Source organism: Candidozyma auris, chromosome 2 (genome assembly GCF_003013715.1).
Source record: "Candidozyma auris chromosome 2, complete sequence".
Lineage (NCBI taxonomy): Eukaryota > Fungi > Ascomycota > Pichiomycetes > Serinales > Metschnikowiaceae > Candidozyma > Candidozyma auris.
This window is the reverse complement of record NC_072813.1, coordinates 1,548,390-1,564,418: the sequence shown is the minus strand read 5'-3', so window position 1 is coordinate 1,564,418 and position 16,029 is coordinate 1,548,390. Positions and strand designations below refer to the sequence as shown.

The 16,029-nt window shown below is 45.0% G+C and overlaps 9 protein-coding genes across 9 annotated transcripts; 7 read left to right on the top strand and 2 right to left on the bottom strand. All coding sequences in view use genetic code 12, as the record gives it.

Annotated features, from left to right (window-relative positions):
* Positions 1 to 104: 104 nt before the first annotated feature.
* RXT3 (Rxt3p) lies at positions 105 to 1,709 on the top strand (the record flags this gene model as incomplete). Its single annotated transcript, XM_029035688.1, has 1 exon — positions 105 to 1,709. One exon carries the CDS (start codon positions 105 to 107, stop codon positions 1,707 to 1,709), a length of 1,605 nt encoding a protein of 534 aa, XP_028890930.1.
* Positions 1,710 to 2,362: 653 nt separating this feature from the next.
* On the top strand, positions 2,363 to 3,217 carry CJI96_0002171 (uncharacterized protein; the record flags this gene model as incomplete). Its single annotated transcript, XM_029035687.2, has 1 exon — positions 2,363 to 3,217. One exon carries the CDS (start codon positions 2,363 to 2,365, stop codon positions 3,215 to 3,217), a length of 855 nt encoding a protein of 284 aa, XP_028890929.1.
* A 178-nt stretch (positions 3,218 to 3,395) lies between these two features.
* On the bottom strand, positions 3,396 to 3,839 carry CJI96_0002170 (uncharacterized protein; the record flags this gene model as incomplete). The annotated part of the gene is made up of 1 exon (XM_029035686.2): positions 3,396 to 3,839. One exon carries the CDS (start codon positions 3,837 to 3,839, stop codon positions 3,396 to 3,398), a length of 444 nt encoding a protein of 147 aa, XP_028890928.2.
* A 195-nt stretch (positions 3,840 to 4,034) lies between these two features.
* On the top strand, positions 4,035 to 5,183 carry CJI96_0002169 (uncharacterized protein; the record flags this gene model as incomplete). The annotated part of the gene is made up of 1 exon (XM_029035685.2): positions 4,035 to 5,183. One exon carries the CDS (start codon positions 4,035 to 4,037, stop codon positions 5,181 to 5,183), a length of 1,149 nt encoding a protein of 382 aa, XP_028890927.2.
* Positions 5,184 to 5,483: 300 nt separating this feature from the next.
* CJI96_0002168 (60S ribosomal protein eL31) lies at positions 5,484 to 6,073 on the top strand (the record flags this gene model as incomplete). Its single annotated transcript, XM_029035684.1, has 2 exons — positions 5,484 to 5,537; positions 5,786 to 6,073. 2 exons carry the CDS (start codon positions 5,484 to 5,486, stop codon positions 6,071 to 6,073), a joined length of 342 nt encoding a protein of 113 aa, XP_028890926.1.
* A 1,564-nt stretch (positions 6,074 to 7,637) lies between these two features.
* PEX6 (AAA family ATPase peroxin 6) lies at positions 7,638 to 11,186 on the top strand (the record flags this gene model as incomplete). Its single annotated transcript, XM_029035683.2, has 1 exon — positions 7,638 to 11,186. One exon carries the CDS (start codon positions 7,638 to 7,640, stop codon positions 11,184 to 11,186), a length of 3,549 nt encoding a protein of 1,182 aa, XP_028890925.2.
* Positions 11,187 to 11,197: 11 nt separating this feature from the next.
* On the bottom strand, positions 11,198 to 11,626 carry MDJ2 (Mdj2p; the record flags this gene model as incomplete). The annotated part of the gene is made up of 1 exon (XM_029035682.2): positions 11,198 to 11,626. The coding sequence occupies one exon, from the start codon at positions 11,624 to 11,626 to the stop codon at positions 11,198 to 11,200; it is 429 nt and encodes a 142-aa protein (XP_028890924.1).
* A 1,578-nt stretch (positions 11,627 to 13,204) lies between these two features.
* Positions 13,205 to 14,719, top strand: CDC19 (pyruvate kinase; the record flags this gene model as incomplete). Its single annotated transcript, XM_029035681.2, has 1 exon — positions 13,205 to 14,719. One exon carries the CDS (start codon positions 13,205 to 13,207, stop codon positions 14,717 to 14,719), a length of 1,515 nt encoding a protein of 504 aa, XP_028890923.2.
* Positions 14,720 to 15,094: 375 nt separating this feature from the next.
* On the top strand, positions 15,095 to 15,997 carry COQ5 (2-hexaprenyl-6-methoxy-1,4-benzoquinone methyltransferase; the record flags this gene model as incomplete). Its single annotated transcript, XM_029035680.2, has 1 exon — positions 15,095 to 15,997. The coding sequence occupies one exon, from the start codon at positions 15,095 to 15,097 to the stop codon at positions 15,995 to 15,997; it is 903 nt and encodes a 300-aa protein (XP_028890922.1).
* Positions 15,998 to 16,029: the final 32 nt, after the last annotated feature.

Sequence of the window (16,029 nt, the reverse complement as noted above, 5' to 3'; positions counted from 1 at the left end):
ACTGTTCATCGACATTTCATTCGAGTCTGTCCAATTGTCAATTGCGAAGCTCTTCAATAGACACTTTTTGAAACTGTTTAATCAAAGTCTCGTTGAGCGTCAACATGTCTAGCTCAGCTACATCTGCACCCAAAGAAGAAGACAAGTACGGCACCAAAACAGCCGGAGGAGGCATCAAGCTTCCATCGATAGCATTCTTATCGAATCAAAACGATGGTTTCTCATTACTGCCAGTAAGGTCACAAGATCTGCAACACCAACCGAGGCCCGAAAATCAGGCTCAGCTGGCACGTCCCAGCGAGGCTAACTCTCAAGCGACAACTTCATCAACTCCCGCAACGTTACCCAATGCACAACGCTTACCGGTGCATACTCATGGAAAGCCACAGAATGCCCAAATTGGAACATTACCACCACCTCCACACGATCATATCCACACTTCCGCCGAAATTCACCATAAGCACGTGCATCCTCAACATACGCCTAGTCCTCATCACCACCATCATGTACGCAGAGTAAGCAGTGGGCCTCACGCAATTCATTCTCATCATCCACATCATCATCCTCAACACCATCACCACCATCACCACCACCACCACCATCGCCACTCCTCACCTCCCCGTGGCCCATACGATGATCATCGGATAGCTCATCATGGTCAACAAGAGCAAGGTGAAACTCTGGAGAACCTGAGCACTCAGGTGAATGAAATTCATAAAAACGGGGAGAATTTGACGAATCAAGAAGCCACTGGACGGGAGATAGCCAAATCGACAACAACTAGACTAAAAGCTCCAGTCCCCTATGCGATCAACAAGGCGCCTCTCAATGATCTCTTGAAATATTTGTTTCCCACAAGAAAGCATCTTGGATCGATTGTGTACAATCCAACCACCACTTGGGCCACACTACAGATCGAACAACTACATGGAATTGACAAGAACGATAAGATTAGGCTCCTTGAAATTCAGTCTCGCTTTATCGAGAGATTGAATGACCCATACCGCCACGAAAAGGTGGAGTACATTCCATGCCTCCCGCCTTTCTCGGAGGCTTACATCAACTGCTTTGTTGAGATGAAAATACCGTACAAGTTCATCAAGGAGTTCTTGGAGGATTGCGAGTCGGGAAGGATTCAGCGCAAAAGAGAATTATGGGGAGGTGTTGGTGGTATCTATACGGACGACTCCGACATCCTTTCGGTGCTAAAGCATCTCGGTGTGTTTGATAACAACGCCGATCTCACTGAGATCAACGAGAGCTGGAAGCAGGAGCACATTGTTAGGCCGCTTAATATCCATAAGGATGGCGATGGTGTGGAGCTTCTAGATCTTTCCGTAACACTTCTATTGTTGCCAACGTTGAAGCAATACTATGGATTCTTCAAGAACGATATTAACTCAAGATCATGGCTTGGCGAACAACCGCACAATGGACTCTCATTTGGAGTTTGGAACATCAAGTGGGAAACCTACAACACCTTCTCCGGAGATAGATACGTCCGCAAGAGGGCACAGAGGGAATACGAGACTGATCGAGAAGCTCAACAGGCAATTGTAGAAAATGGCAAAGGATGGAGATTTGATTACAAGTGCTACAAAGAGCTCAAAACCAAGTTCATGAAACTCGATGCAGAGAAGAAGACCCTGCCCGAGACAGCTGCGGAGAAAGCAGACACCAAATCATTGGGTCAGCAATCGAAAAGATAAACCTTTGAGCCACGTTTGAAACAAGCGGTTGAATGACCAAAGCCTTCTTGTGCCCTTTCTTTTCGACCATCACATTAACATGGACTGTCTGAAAGTAATATCGCTCCTCATTCCACTAGTGCCAAGTGCGCATGCATCCAAGTTGCCTGACCAGAATAATGGATGTGATCATGGAGCGCGATATTGGCCTATGCGCATTGTTCAGACGGCGAGATGACGATATATGACGGATGAAGAAGCGAAAATTTCGGCCAGAGTCACTTCTTTTTAAAATCAAACCAAAAAGACTATCAGTTCTGTCTCACTGATTTTATTAAAGTGAGGGGTGAGGCTGCGAAAAAGGGAGCATAAGAGCTCACACAAAGTGCTGCAAAGCTAGACCGAGTACCGGTACAGAACACACAGACTCACTCACTGGGCCCAAAAAAGAAATCAATCACCTGGGCTGCACATTTCGCCATCTAACGACGCTCGGTAACATCACAGAACTCACACTCTTTTAAAGAAGGTCTGCGCTCTTCAAGCACAACGCAGTTGGTGTCATTTTGCAAAGACTTGTCTGAAATTTCATTTAGACTATTTTGTATTTTTCTTCTGGCGTATCACTGACCTCCTAGCATCAAGACACCCTGCATCATCCTTTCTCCCACCCCATGATTCTGAGCAAGCAGACCTCTCCTCAGCTCAGCTCCCTGCCATCAAATCTACGAAACTTTCCTCCGCTCACAGGGTCCTCACTGATACGGTCGCTGAGAAGTTCTCCGATCGCCTCACAGAAAAAAAGCTCGAAAGGCTCGAAAAAAGTTTCATCTTTTTTTAAGAAGATTGGATCGGAGTGTTCAGGTTTCCTATATCGCCTACGGGATATCTCGCACGACGCTCATTCTGAAGACGAGGAGGTTGCTGAGTTGTTTGAAGAGAGTGGTCCTTTTGACATCGAAAAACTCTCAAAAGTCGGCAGACTGCTCACAGAGGCCGAGGAACAGTTCTTGAAAGACTACAAAAAATACAAAAACTTGAACAAAGTGTTTGAGATGCATCAACTTGAAAATGGCACTGCTGGCAACAGCGAACAGGACATCAATGATATCGACCGCCTCATGTACAAGGACATGAATATGGTGAAGCTCAAGGACAACCTCGTTGCGCAGGTGCGTGCAACCTCCCAGTACAACTCGGATTCTTCTACAGAAACACGCATTAGTCCGGCAGAGCAGCAGTCGCTGAGCATTGGCGAGGTTTTGTGGGAGTACAGACGAAGCAAGTGGCTCTCGTATGGGCGAGTCAGTGAGGACCAGATTAAAGAGAAAGTGAATAAACGACGCGAGGAAGCCTCTATCAAGCACATTCCCAAGGAACTCTATCCCAGAATATACACGAACTTGGTTGACAAGGGCAAAGCGTTGAAGGACGACAAGTGTATCAATTTGGAGGACTTGATCGAGGTCATTAACGAGGGCTGGAAAAAGGAAGAGAGGTGGACTCGTGCTGCGGAAGGGTTGCCATAGATGTACTAGAGGAGCGCTAGACCTGCCAGCGTGCGGCGATAGCGATGACAACACAGACAAGCAACCACTGGTAAATAATTGGAATGCATAAAACGATAGGACTCACTGTAGCCAGGGAGTTTTCACAGAAGGTAAGTGCAATGACTATAGGTATCTTCTCACCCAAAGCTCTTTGGTATCAGTCGCCGTTTCTTGATTGGATCAACTTTAGCGAATGCTCAAGAACTCTCAATTCCTGGTCTAGAGTCTCTGCTTTCCTCTGCAAAATCTCCACTAACGATGTCCCTTCTTCTTTTCCGTACTTGAGAGCCCCCTTTGATCTTTTAAGTTCTCTCGAAAGCTTCTGCTTTGCTTGAATAAGCTGCTCGTAGTTAGCACTGATATCTCTCTTGAGTTGTCTGTCGATCTCTGCATCAATTTCGTGAATCGTGGTAATCTTGTCTAGAAGAGACGGGCAGTTGGGACTGTTTGCCACCGAATTGGCTCTCACTATAGCATTCACCGTTCGAACCAAATTGTCCGAAGCCTTAGCTGAGTCTAGTAGGTCCTGCTTCTGCTGTTGTTTAGCCTGGACCAACAAATCTCTGTGTGAAGGGCCCTGCGACGAAGTGTTAGTGCTCATGGAGGTATGGAACAGTCGATCTTTCGAGTTCACTAATAAATTCCCCGGTAGTAGTCTGGCTAGACGCTCGAACTTGAAAGTAGTTCAAAGCGACACACATGTATGTACCTCAGTGCGCATAACTGTTATCTTGTAGATACTCATACAACTCAAATCAGTTCGCTTCTACTGCAACAAATACAGACACTCCCTACGATGTCTGGGCACCTCACTGACGCAAATTTATTTGTATTTCGAGGTAATGAATCTGACGAGGATACTGATACGAGCACTTTGTTAGAGTCGCCGGAGTCAGCTTCCAACAGAAGTCTACTTCAATCCACGTACCATGTTTTAAAAACACAAAAACTCAGCGTAGCCGAGGCATTGACCGTGTGGGAGCTCCGATTGGTGCTCTTGATGTTTGAAAACCAGCTTATTGCGGCGAAGAAGGAGGCGGTCAACTTGAATAATGCATTGTACCTTGCGGAAAACCCCAATACTCAACCTCAAGCGCCTCTAGTCAGATCGACATTGGCGCGAGCAGATTCTACCTCAAGTCGACAGTCAGCATCTTCAAGTCCAGCTAATGTGGTGTATCCGCTTCCAAAGAACAACGATGGCGCAATTGAGTTTTCTCTTCTACTGCTTATCTTGAGACTCAAGCTGGCCCCCAACCTATCTTTGGTAAACGAATTGTACAAGTTATGCTACCAGCTTCGACTTAAGGGCTCAGTTGGCGAGGAGGCAGAAATACAGAAGAACTTGAGGAGCCTAAGCTACGAGATCATCATGGTGGTCACCATCACCAGAAACTACTACACTTTATTGTCATTTCTCAAATCACTTGAATCAGATCTATTAGCTCAACAGCAAAAGCTTGATACCGTAGACGCTACTCATTACGCCTCGAATGTCTCGTTGATGATAGTGTTAGCTTATTTGCTCATTCTACAGGGCCTGGACAAGTCCGAAGCTACTCAGACGGACTTGCGCAAACGGTTTGATGATCTCGATGACTTTACGAAAAGCTGCTTTGTGAACGTTCTTCGAACGTATTCGCCAATGGTAAGTGAAGGTGCTGGTCCTGCTGTCGGGCCCCAAGAGGAGGTGACTTTTGATGGAGTTGTAGAGTTGGTGAAAGCAGGCAAGCTTACGGGCCGTATTACCTGCTGCACTTTGGCTTCATTTGAAATCGAGAACATGTACCATGCGGCATTTGAGGAGCTGACAGTTGACGATACATCAGGTAAACGGTTGGTTGCAAAAGTGGTTCCTCAACTGCACTCCAAGTTTGACAGAGCATACGCTCGTGTGATGGGACAATGGGGCAATTTTATCCATAAAGTCTACGGAATCGAGTGATAGCTGATTGTGGGGGAGTAGAATGGGTTTCGTCAGGGTCGATTCTGAAAGATCCTAGGGCTATTACCCTAGATTCTACCATCTCCACGTGACTATAAACGCTCGCTTAACGCACACAATTTCGTCTTAGGTGAAGTCCGCGGCCTGCATGCACTGGGTCCAAGATACCTGGGTGAGGCTCTCACTGTCAGTTTACCGCACTCACAAAATTTGAGGCTGGCACGTCTCTCTGCGAAAAAATCCTGAAAATTTTAATACTAGGCTAGCTCAATTCCAACCACTTCAGACATCTTCGACAAAATGGCTTCTCAGGACGTTGTTACTCGTGAATACACCATTAACTTGCACAAGAGAGTATGTGAAATCCCATGCCAAATTTTAATTTTCCATGATTGAACACTTCGTGAAACCCCACTCCACTCCTTTGCAATCATCCAAGTTTATCCAGATCCCCGTCCCCACAAGTATTCCATGAAATTCCATATAAAGAACACTATCTCGAACTAAATCACTTTATAAATGATTGCTTATTGTGAGTGGCAAAAGGGAACGGAGAGTCAATCGGAGAACCTTTTCCTAAAATACTTTTTACTAACCAACAGTTGCACGGTGTTCACTTCAAGAAGAGAGCTCCAAGAGCTGTCAAGGAGATCAGAAAGTTCGCCTCTAAGCACATGGGTACTACCGACGTCAGATTAGATCCTAAATTGAACACCCACTTGTGGAAGAGAGGTATCCAGGGTGTTGACTACAGAATGAGATTGAGAATCTCGAGAAAGAGAAACGACGAGGAGGATGCTAAGGAAGCCATGTTCGCTTTTGTCGAGCCAGTCATTGTTCCAACGACCAAGGGCTTGCAGACTGTTGTTGTTGAAGAGGATGAGGCTTAAGAAGGTTAGGTTCTATAATTATCATCTTTAACATCCCATAATACATAAAACTGAATGAGTTTTGTATCGTGTATAATAACGAATAAGGTCTCCGAGCAAAGAGTAGTGGTAGAAGAAAAGACAGAAGAACAGTATTGAGCAGAGGATGAAGCATGAGACAAGGACTACAGTATTTCACAGAGACAGTAGGGCTCTCTTAGTCTCAAACAGTAATTTATCGCTGAAAGAAAACAGCAAGTGAAACGATTGAATTTGCGCATATTCTTGTTGTTAGTAAATGCTTACTATGCTTGAGAGCCTGAAGTTCAGTGTAACTATGACAAATTACCAGGTCATTGCAAGTGAGGCGTAGTGTTGCCAAAACGGCAACTCCTCAAGAATGCTCAAAGTTGGTAAACGAAAAAGAAAGGTTTCATCTCGACGTTCAGGTTGAATTTTGAGAAACATACCATTTGGTGTGGATGTTGCAATAAATGTTTTGAAGTAAAAGGCGATTTTCACCTCTTCTTCGCACTGTGTTTGTAGTGCGGGTAACCAGGGGAAACTGCAAAGAAAGGGAAGAGAGGTGAGAACACAGAGAAGGATGATCTGTAAACAACAAGTGCCTTTCAGTATTCAAAGAGCGATCCAAGTGTCAAAGCTGTAAGTGATTGCTCTATTTATTTTCCGGACAAGAAGTGGTTATCAATTTGTGTACTGAAGGTTTTCGCAGCCATTGAAAGTAGACTTGAAAGAACAACCCCAATAACAGTAAGTTTAAAATACTTACTCATTAATGGTGTGTCGAGCACGACCAGAAGATGTAGAAGCCTTAATCTTTTTGAATTTGTGTAACTTAGACCTTTTGGCAATTATAGGTACCTTGCTAAGGACCGTGAACCATCTGCTCCCAATCGAATATACTGCGGGCTGGGCAGAGTAATTCAATCGTAGCCGTAGAAGTCAATATCTGGACTCACAGAAAAATGAGTTTTCAAAACTATAGCTGTCAGGATTGACTTAACTGAACTCGAAATTACACCAATTTCGAATATAAGATCAGTTGCCGACTTACGAATTCTTTTGAGCTATACACTAACAAACTAAACTTTGTTGTGTGTTTCCCTCTCAAATCTCAGCGAGAACAGTGCTCTCTATTTCATAAGAGGACTGCTTTTGAATTCAGTGCTTCCATTCTCGAAATTCCTTTAATTTTTAAATCCAAATTCAGCTACTCAATGAATATTCTCCTTGCCTCATGTACTCACTTAGCATTTTGCAGCCAGTGACGCACTTATCGTACAAATTGAAAAAACGAGATTGATGATAGAAAAAAAATGAAACCAAGATTTGAGCTCTCAACGATCTTGGTTGTTCAAAGGATCTCAAATTCACATTAGATCAATGATGAATCCTTAAAACGTACTTCCCACTGTCTTGTCCTCGGTGCTTATACCACCACATGTAAAGCCCCCACCTCTGTGCCGACTGCACACGGGCCTGCCTTCCCCAGACTGGCCTCGGTAGACTACTTTCTTCACGACTTCGATCCAGACTACTATAGAACCCTAAACTTATTCTCGGGATGCCTCTGACGGTTCAAGTCAAGGACCCCTCGATTTCCACGGTGGCCAATGTTCGTGTGGTCAACGATCCTACCATCTTCGTCACCGACAGTGTCAGCTTATCGTTTGAGCTTTTCGTCCGGTTGTTCCCCAGCACGCAGAATGATGGGCCCATTGACAAAGATGAGCCTAAGTTTGTGCTCATCAAGTTCATTGGGGTGCCAGACTACTTCAACGAATTCGTTGTCTACAGAGTCACCTCGATCGATAATGATTGTCCAACTTCATCCTCGGTCACCATCACCAACCACTCCAACTTAGTCAAGTTCGGCAACAACATCACGGTCAACGGCTGTGTGATCCAGTCGATTGATCTAGAGTCAATTCCACTGATCTCAAAGGCGTATATTGAGGTGCCAGAGGGGATCTTTCACATTCTACAAAATGGATCTTCGCAAATGGTGAAAGATCGCTTTGTCGAAGAATGGACCGCTAGCAATGCTGCTGTTATATCGACCAATTGCTCTGTTAGAGCTCTCAATGGTACTGTCAAACTTTGCGAACCTTACTTCCAGGGGAGAGTAGATGCCTCTACAGAGCTTGTGTTCGTTAAAAAACCACATCAGAGTACTCAGGATCCCGCAGACGTTGATTCCGATGAAACTCTGGACGAAGAAATTGACTTTGACGTGTCCCAATACCTTTCCAGAAGCATGCATTTGAATGAAGATGAGGCGTTCAAGAAGTACCCTTTGGCTGTTCGTCCGTTACCACAACCAATCTCTATAAATGACCTCCCGCCTTTTTTTGCCAGGGAAGATTACGACCGTTACGCGTACCTTAGTACAGAAGATCTTTCCAGAGTTGGTTTTCCTCTACTCAGTGGCGATTTAGCATCGCTATGTGTTGGTGATCAAGAGGTCACAATCAAAATATTCACAGTCTTGGAGCCGAACAAGTCCTTCCAAGCAGGAACGATCTACCTATCACCTTTACTTTTGGTGAATCTTGATGTTGATGAGAGTTCCGAAGTTCATTTGAAGCCATTAAAAACCAAAAATAATACCTTCACCGACGCATTTCCTGTCGCCAAAACAGCCACCATTGCGAGGATTGCGTCGCCAATCACTACCGATAGGACTTACCAACAAAGTTTTCTTTCAGAGCTCAAGCATACTTTTCACTCTCGGGTGAAGATTGTTCGTCAGGGTGACGTCATACCTGTTTGCATCGATACCGTCCTTGCCAAAACCATCTTCGATGTTTCCTCGCTACAGCAAAATCAGGATGGCACAAATGAGGAAGACAAGCTGAGTATTTCAAATGTGCCGCTTAAGGGAAATCCTGACGCCATTGCTTGGTTCAAGGTACTTGAATTGAGTGGCGCTGAAGATGAAGATGCCCAGGGCCAATTCCGCATAGATCCAAACCAAACTGCACTTACATCGTCGGGTGTGGAATTTGTGAGAGCTCCAAAAGATGCATTCAACAACTTCCTGTCGTATCTTCAGCTTCCGCCACTCTTTGACTTTTCCAATGCAATCAGGAACACGCCTTCTCACTTCAAGTATGCAGACGAGTTTCAAAAAATTTTGAAAACAACAGTCGAAAACAAGACAAATATTCGTCTCAAGAGCACGATTCTCTTGAACTCTATGTCTAGAGGATTGGGCAAAACTACGATGGTGAGAAGCGTAGCTCTCAATATGGGCCTCAACCTCATTGAGCTTGACGCTTTCGACTTCATAAAGCCAGGTGCTGAATTGAAGTCTGTCGGGCTTTTGAGTGGACGCATAGAAAAATATCTAAACGGTCAGCTAGAAGCTAAAAATTCTAGCGCATTCCACCTTCTTTACATCAAGCACATAGAGAATTTGTGCGTCAAGACTGACCCGAATGACCAAAGAGCAAACAGTTCGACGTCTCTCTCTTTGCGGGTGGTGAAAACTCTCAAGGAATTCTTAGACAAGTATCACAATATGGCCCTTATTGCAAGCTGCAATGACATCGACAAGTTGAGCGAGAACTTCACCCAAATCGTCAAGTTCCAAATTGATGTGACGGTTCCTGATGAGCCGGAAAGACGTGAGATTTTCAGCTACCTACTTGAAAAAGAAACAAGGACTTACAACAGTGAGCACTTGCCTCAGGCTTATAAGGACAAGGTTGAATTTGAAGGTAGACTTGATGTCTCTGGATTAAAGTTTTCCAAACGTTCCGATGTGAGCTTTCAATCTCTTGCATTACAGTCTGCTGGCTTGACACCAAGAGATTTGTCCTCGATTGTCAGAAAGGCTAAGCAATTGGCAATCAGGCGCCTCATGGGTCAAGCAAAGGAGGAAGGCATAAGTTTTGCGAAGATTGTTAAAATCGCTAACGGAGGTATCGTTCAGTTGACACCAAATGATTTTGACAAAGCTATCAATGACGCAAGAAACCAATTCAGTGACTCCATTGGTGCGCCACGTATTCCTAATGTCAAATGGGAAGATATTGGTGGTATGGATACAGTGAAAGGAGAGATCTTGGATACAATCGACATGCCATTAAAGCATCCTGAGCTTTTTAGCAATGGTCTTAAAAAGAGAAGTGGTATTCTATTCTACGGCCCACCTGGAACAGGTAAAACTTTGTTGGCTAAGGCCATTGCTACGAATTTTTCGTTGAACTTCTTCAGTGTTAAAGGTCCTGAATTGTTGAATATGTACATTGGTGAGTCCGAAGCTAATGTCCGTCGTGTTTTCCAGAAAGCTAGAGATGCTAAGCCTTGTGTGATTTTCTTTGATGAGTTAGATTCCGTCGCTCCAAAGAGAGGTAACCAAGGTGACTCTGGTGGTGTCATGGATAGGATTGTTTCGCAGCTCTTGGCTGAGCTTGATGGAATGAGCGGCGGTGAAAGTAATGGAGACGGTGTTTTTGTTGTAGGTGCAACCAACAGACCCGATTTATTGGACGAGGCTCTATTAAGACCCGGCAGATTCGACAAAATGTTGTACTTGGGTATTTCCGACACCAATGACAAGCAAACAAAGATTCTTGAAGCTTTGACGAGAAAGTTCAAGCTTAGTGACGAGGTTGACTTGGCCAAAATCGCCGAAAACTGTTCATTCAACCTTACAGGTGCCGATTTCTATGCTTTATGCAGTGATTCTATGTTGAATGCAATGACGAGAACAGCCAATGAAGTGGATGCAAAGCTCAAAAAGTTTAACGAACAACGCACTAGCGAAGGTAAAGAGGAGGTTTCGAGCAGGTGGTGGTTTGACAACGCCGCCACTCCAGCAGATATCAACGTGCTAGTGACAATGCAAGACTTTGAGAAATCTCTCAGTGAGTTGGTACCCTCAGTTAGCGCTGATGAGCTCAACCACTACTTAAGAGTGAAGGAAAACTTCGAGGGAGGCAAAAAGAAAGCGCAAGAAAGCCAAGAGTTGAATGAGGCTCAGCGTAAACCGGAAGATTTCCCTCAACAGCTTCTTGAGGAATTGCGTGCCAATGGACAAGACATTGATGGCTTCGTCGCAGAGAACGGAACTCATGTCATGATGAATGGCAACGGTCATCAATGAATAGATAGTGATCACTTCTTTAATAGATAGCTTTTCTCAAGCACATCTTTGGCCTCGTTGATCTTCTGTGACAAATACTGGGACCCATTCTTGTCAGGATGGTTCATCACCATCAACTTTCTATACCGCAGACGAAGTAGGTTCTTGTCTAGCCTCGAAATCTCGCTCGCCTCGATACCCAATACCTGAAGTGCTTCATTCTCTGTCATTGGATCCCTAAAACCCGTATTGTTGAAGCGGCCCATGAGATATCGAATGTGTTCAGCCTTGGCGCCAGAATCCTTCAAGGATGTATTGCTTGTGCGCTCTAGTCTTATGTTGTTTAAAGTGGCAATCATCTGGGGCGAAAGACGCTGGTACCGCTGGGCCGTGGCTATGGCCGCTCTAGCTGTGAGGGCAGCCACCGTAACGCCCAAACCCACGACAATAGGAACTACCATGGGAAGAAGATGGTGGCAATAGAAGCGAGGTTGATAGCGGTGTGCACATGGGTGTAGTAGCCCTTAGGGAAGAGTTGATTGCAAGGAGGAAAAAAAGAAGGTGAAAAATTGTAGTACTTAGCTCAAAATGATGCATGGTGATTATTGTGTGATCTTTCTGGGGACGGGTATTTGTAATGATTGGATGTACACCAACATCGTAGAGAGAGGAGCAATAATGAAGCACAGGTGTAGGGACCCTCAGAGCAAAGCCAGGCTGATGCTGTATATATATATATATATATATATATACATATATCTATTTTTCAAAATGATGTCATTACCTTATTAAGAACTTAGATTTAAGAGGCAACTTTGGTATAATAACCTGAATTCAGTTTAAAGTTGTGGATATTGAAGACTGGCTGGTATACCGTAGGATTAGGCTGCGAAAAACACTTGCTCGATGTAGTCGAGTCTCGCGCATCTCTGAGCAAACTCCTTGATAGATTACTGAAGGCAAAAACCTCGAAGAACGAAGGAACCAACCAATCTTATGTAAAGAAATAAAGGAGAGGAACAAAATAGACAACGATTTCATAACTGCTCGTCAAATCTGTGTCTTCGAATTTGCTGTTGTAATAATCAACAAATTGAAGTATTCAATCGAGTGAGGTGTTGCTAATACAAACGAAGCAGCTTGAAGATTTCATATCATGCCAGCATGATAAATCCAATCTCTTCAAAGATACAAGCAATCCCTCTATCAAGTTCGAATCCAAACGCCTTTTGCTATTGGAATGTTCTGCAGTCATCCACAGACAACCTCAGTAACCTAACCATGGCACAAAAACACCAGTAACCTAATCGCCAACAGTAACATTGAGTGTCTTAGAGTAAAGTAGAAATATTCACAACTTTAAGCCTCAATTGACACATAACGAGCACCTTTTTTGCCCAAATCTACAAGCCTTGCCGTTATTCATCGCTCTGGAGTACACTCCACATACATGAACCGTTTGCAGCCAATATTCTTCCTACCACCTATCTTCATCAACCCTCTACCTTAATTTCCCTCAGTATCTCTCAAATTGCTCGTGCAAAAACGAAACCACCCCACTCGGTTGCCCGCATGTTTATGCCTACATCACCCAACTCAACGGCTTTACTCATGTGTCAATTTCGGTGTCGTCATCTGACTAGTGGCATCAGATGAGGTGCTCAACTGAGAGAGAAAAAAAGCGCCGGTTAATAGGGATGAGGTGAGCCTTGCTAAGCGCATTCCGAGGGTGGCCCTAAAAAGAGTGCACTGGATTATGACAAAACCTTGATGGGAATTTTCTGAAAGTTGGGATGTGTACAGAGTCGGCTTCTTAGAACATGATGATGTATTCAAATTTCCCGAAATGCCACTCAAAGTCTCAACTTACCGGGGTCTCGGAGTGGACTCCGTGGTGCTCGATGCAGGCGCGACCGGCCGATTGTCAACCGGCCTTCTCACACCCATGCGCCTATATATACATTGAATTTCTCACTTCCCTTCCTCACTTCTCCTTTTTTTTTTGTTTCTTTCCCCCATTGCCCATCTTACACTCTAGCATGTCCCACGCCTCTTTGCATTGGTTGACTCAGTTGAACACAGCGGAAACGCCCGACAAGGTGTTGCGCCGTTCGTCCATCGTTGGTACCATTGGCCCCAAGACGAACAGCGCCGAAGTGATGGTGAAGTTGAGAAAAGCCGGCTTGAACATTGTGCGTATGAACTTCTCCCACGGCTCGTATGAGTACCACCAGAGCGTGATTGACAACGCCAGAAAGTCCGAGGAATTGTACAAGGGACGTCCTTTGGCCATTGCCTTGGACACCAAGGGCCCTGAGATCAGAACCGGTACCACTGTTGACGACAAGGAATTCCCAATTCCTCCAAACCACGAGATGACCTTCACCACTGACGAGGCTTACCTCAAGAGGTGTGACGACAAGGTCATGTACATTGATTACAAGAACATCACCAAGGTTATCTCCAAGGGTAAGATCATTTTCGTTGATGACGGTGTCTTGTCGTTTGAGGTGCTTGACGTTGTTGATGACAAGACCTTGAAAGTCAAGTCTGTCAACGCTGGTAAGATCTGCTCTCACAAGGGTGTCAACTTGCCCGGCACTGACGTCGACTTGCCTGCTTTGTCCGAGAAGGACAAGGCCGACATCCAATTCGGTGTCAAGAACGGTGTCCACATGATCTTTGCTTCCTTCATCAGATCCGGTGACGACATCAAGGAGATCAGAAAGGTCTTGGGCGAGGAAGGCAAGGACATCCAGATCATTTCCAAAATTGAGAACCAGCAAGGTGTCAACAACTTCGACGACATCTTGAAGGAGACCGATGGTGTCATGGTCGCCAGAGGCGACTTGGGTATCGAGATCCCTGCTCCTCAGGTGTTTGTTGTGCAGAAGCAGTTGATTGCCAAGTGTAACTTGGCCGCCAAGCCTGTCATTTGTGCCACCCAGATGTTGGAGTCTATGACGTATAATCCTAGACCAACCAGAGCAGAGGTTTCCGATGTGGGTAACGCCATCTTAGATGGTGCCGACTGTGTCATGTTGTCCGGTGAAACCGCCAAGGGTAACTATCCATTCGAGGCCGTCTCAATGATGCACAATACTGCCATCATTGCTGAAAAGGCCATCTCGTATTTGCCTTTGTTCAACGATCTCAGGGCCTTGGCCAAGAAGCCAACTGAGACCACCGAGACCTGTGCCATTGCCGCTGTCTCTGCCGCCTACGAGCAAGACGCCAAGGCCATTGTCGTCTTGTCTACCAGTGGTACCACCTGTAGATTGGTGTCTAAGTACAAGCCAAACGTGCCAATCATGATGGTCACCAGAAACCCAAGATCTGCTAGATACTCCCACTTGTATAGAGGTGTCTACCCCTTTGTTTACGAGAAGCCTAAGGTCGAGAACTGGCAAGAGGATGTCGAGAATAGATTGAGATGGGCCGTTGCCGAGGCTGTCGACTTGGGTATCATCAAGAAGGGTGACGCCATTGTCACTGTCCAGGGTTGGACCAGAGGCTCTGGCCACTCCAATACCGTGAGAATTGTTCAGGCCTAAACAGACATACTAGTGGCTTATGCCGAAAGATATTACACCACTTTTCAATTCAAACATTTCATCTAATACACGAAACTTAGGAGCGGTTGCGAAATCAGGGGAGTTTAGAAACTGTGTCTTATATCCGGGTGCACTAAGTTTTCAACCAAAAACATCTCTGAAGGTGCATAGATTTTAAATGTAGTTCATATTGTTCCTTTTCGATTCCCAGTATAAAATACTATTATACTATTAAAATTCAGTTCTCTCTATTTATCACCTTCAGGGTTCTCTGGGTGATTTCTGTTGGCTGCAGGTGCTCGCTTAGTTCACGACGTTGATAATTTGCACCTGCTTGAGTCTTCGATCAACGAGCTTCTTCGAAAAAACTAAGTGATGCTTTCCCGCTCTCTCTTGAGGCCCTTTGAAAGCAGCTTTTTCAAATCTTCCTCGACACTCCCAATAAGAGTGCTCAGAAACTACACAAGCTCGCTGAAAAATGAGCAAGACAATACCACCCATTTTGGGTTCAAAACTGTGAACAAGGATGAGAAGGAACTGATGGTGAGAAACGTTTTTTCCTCTGTGGCGTCAAAGTACGATGTGATGAACGACGCCATGTCGTTTGGCGTTCACAGATTGTGGAAGCACCACTTCATTAACAGATTGGATGCTGGTATGAGACCAGGAGCTACTCGTCCATTAGATTTCTTGGACGTGGCTGGCGGCACTGGAGACATTGCATTTGGGTTATTGGAGCACGCTGAGAAGAATTTTAACGATGTTCAATCTACCATGACGGTGGCTGACATCAACCCAGAGATGTTGGCCGAAGGTGAGAGACGTTTCCAAAAAACCAAGTGGAACGATGGCAGCGGCAGAGTCCAGTTCATCGAGCAGAATGGTGAAATCATGGATGCCATCCCAGACAACTCTAAGGACGTGTATACTATTGCATTTGGTATCAGAAACTTCACCGATATCCAGGCTGGCTTGAACACTGCCTACCGTGTTTTGAGACCAGGTGGAATCTTCGCTTGTCTTGAATTCTCTCACGTTGAGAACCCTATCATTGACTATGCATACCAAGCCTACTCGTTCAGCATGTTGCCATTGATGGGCCAGTTGATTGCTGATGACAGGGACTCGTATCAGTACTTGGTTGAAAGTATACGCCGCTTTCCAAAACAGGAGGAGTTCAGCAGTATGATCGAGAAGGCTGGTTTCTACGTTCCAGACAAGGGTTATGAAAATTTGACGTTCGGCGTAGCTAGTATTCATGTTGGTGTCAAGCTTTAAACCGAGATGTCAGCTCCACTTATATAATATAT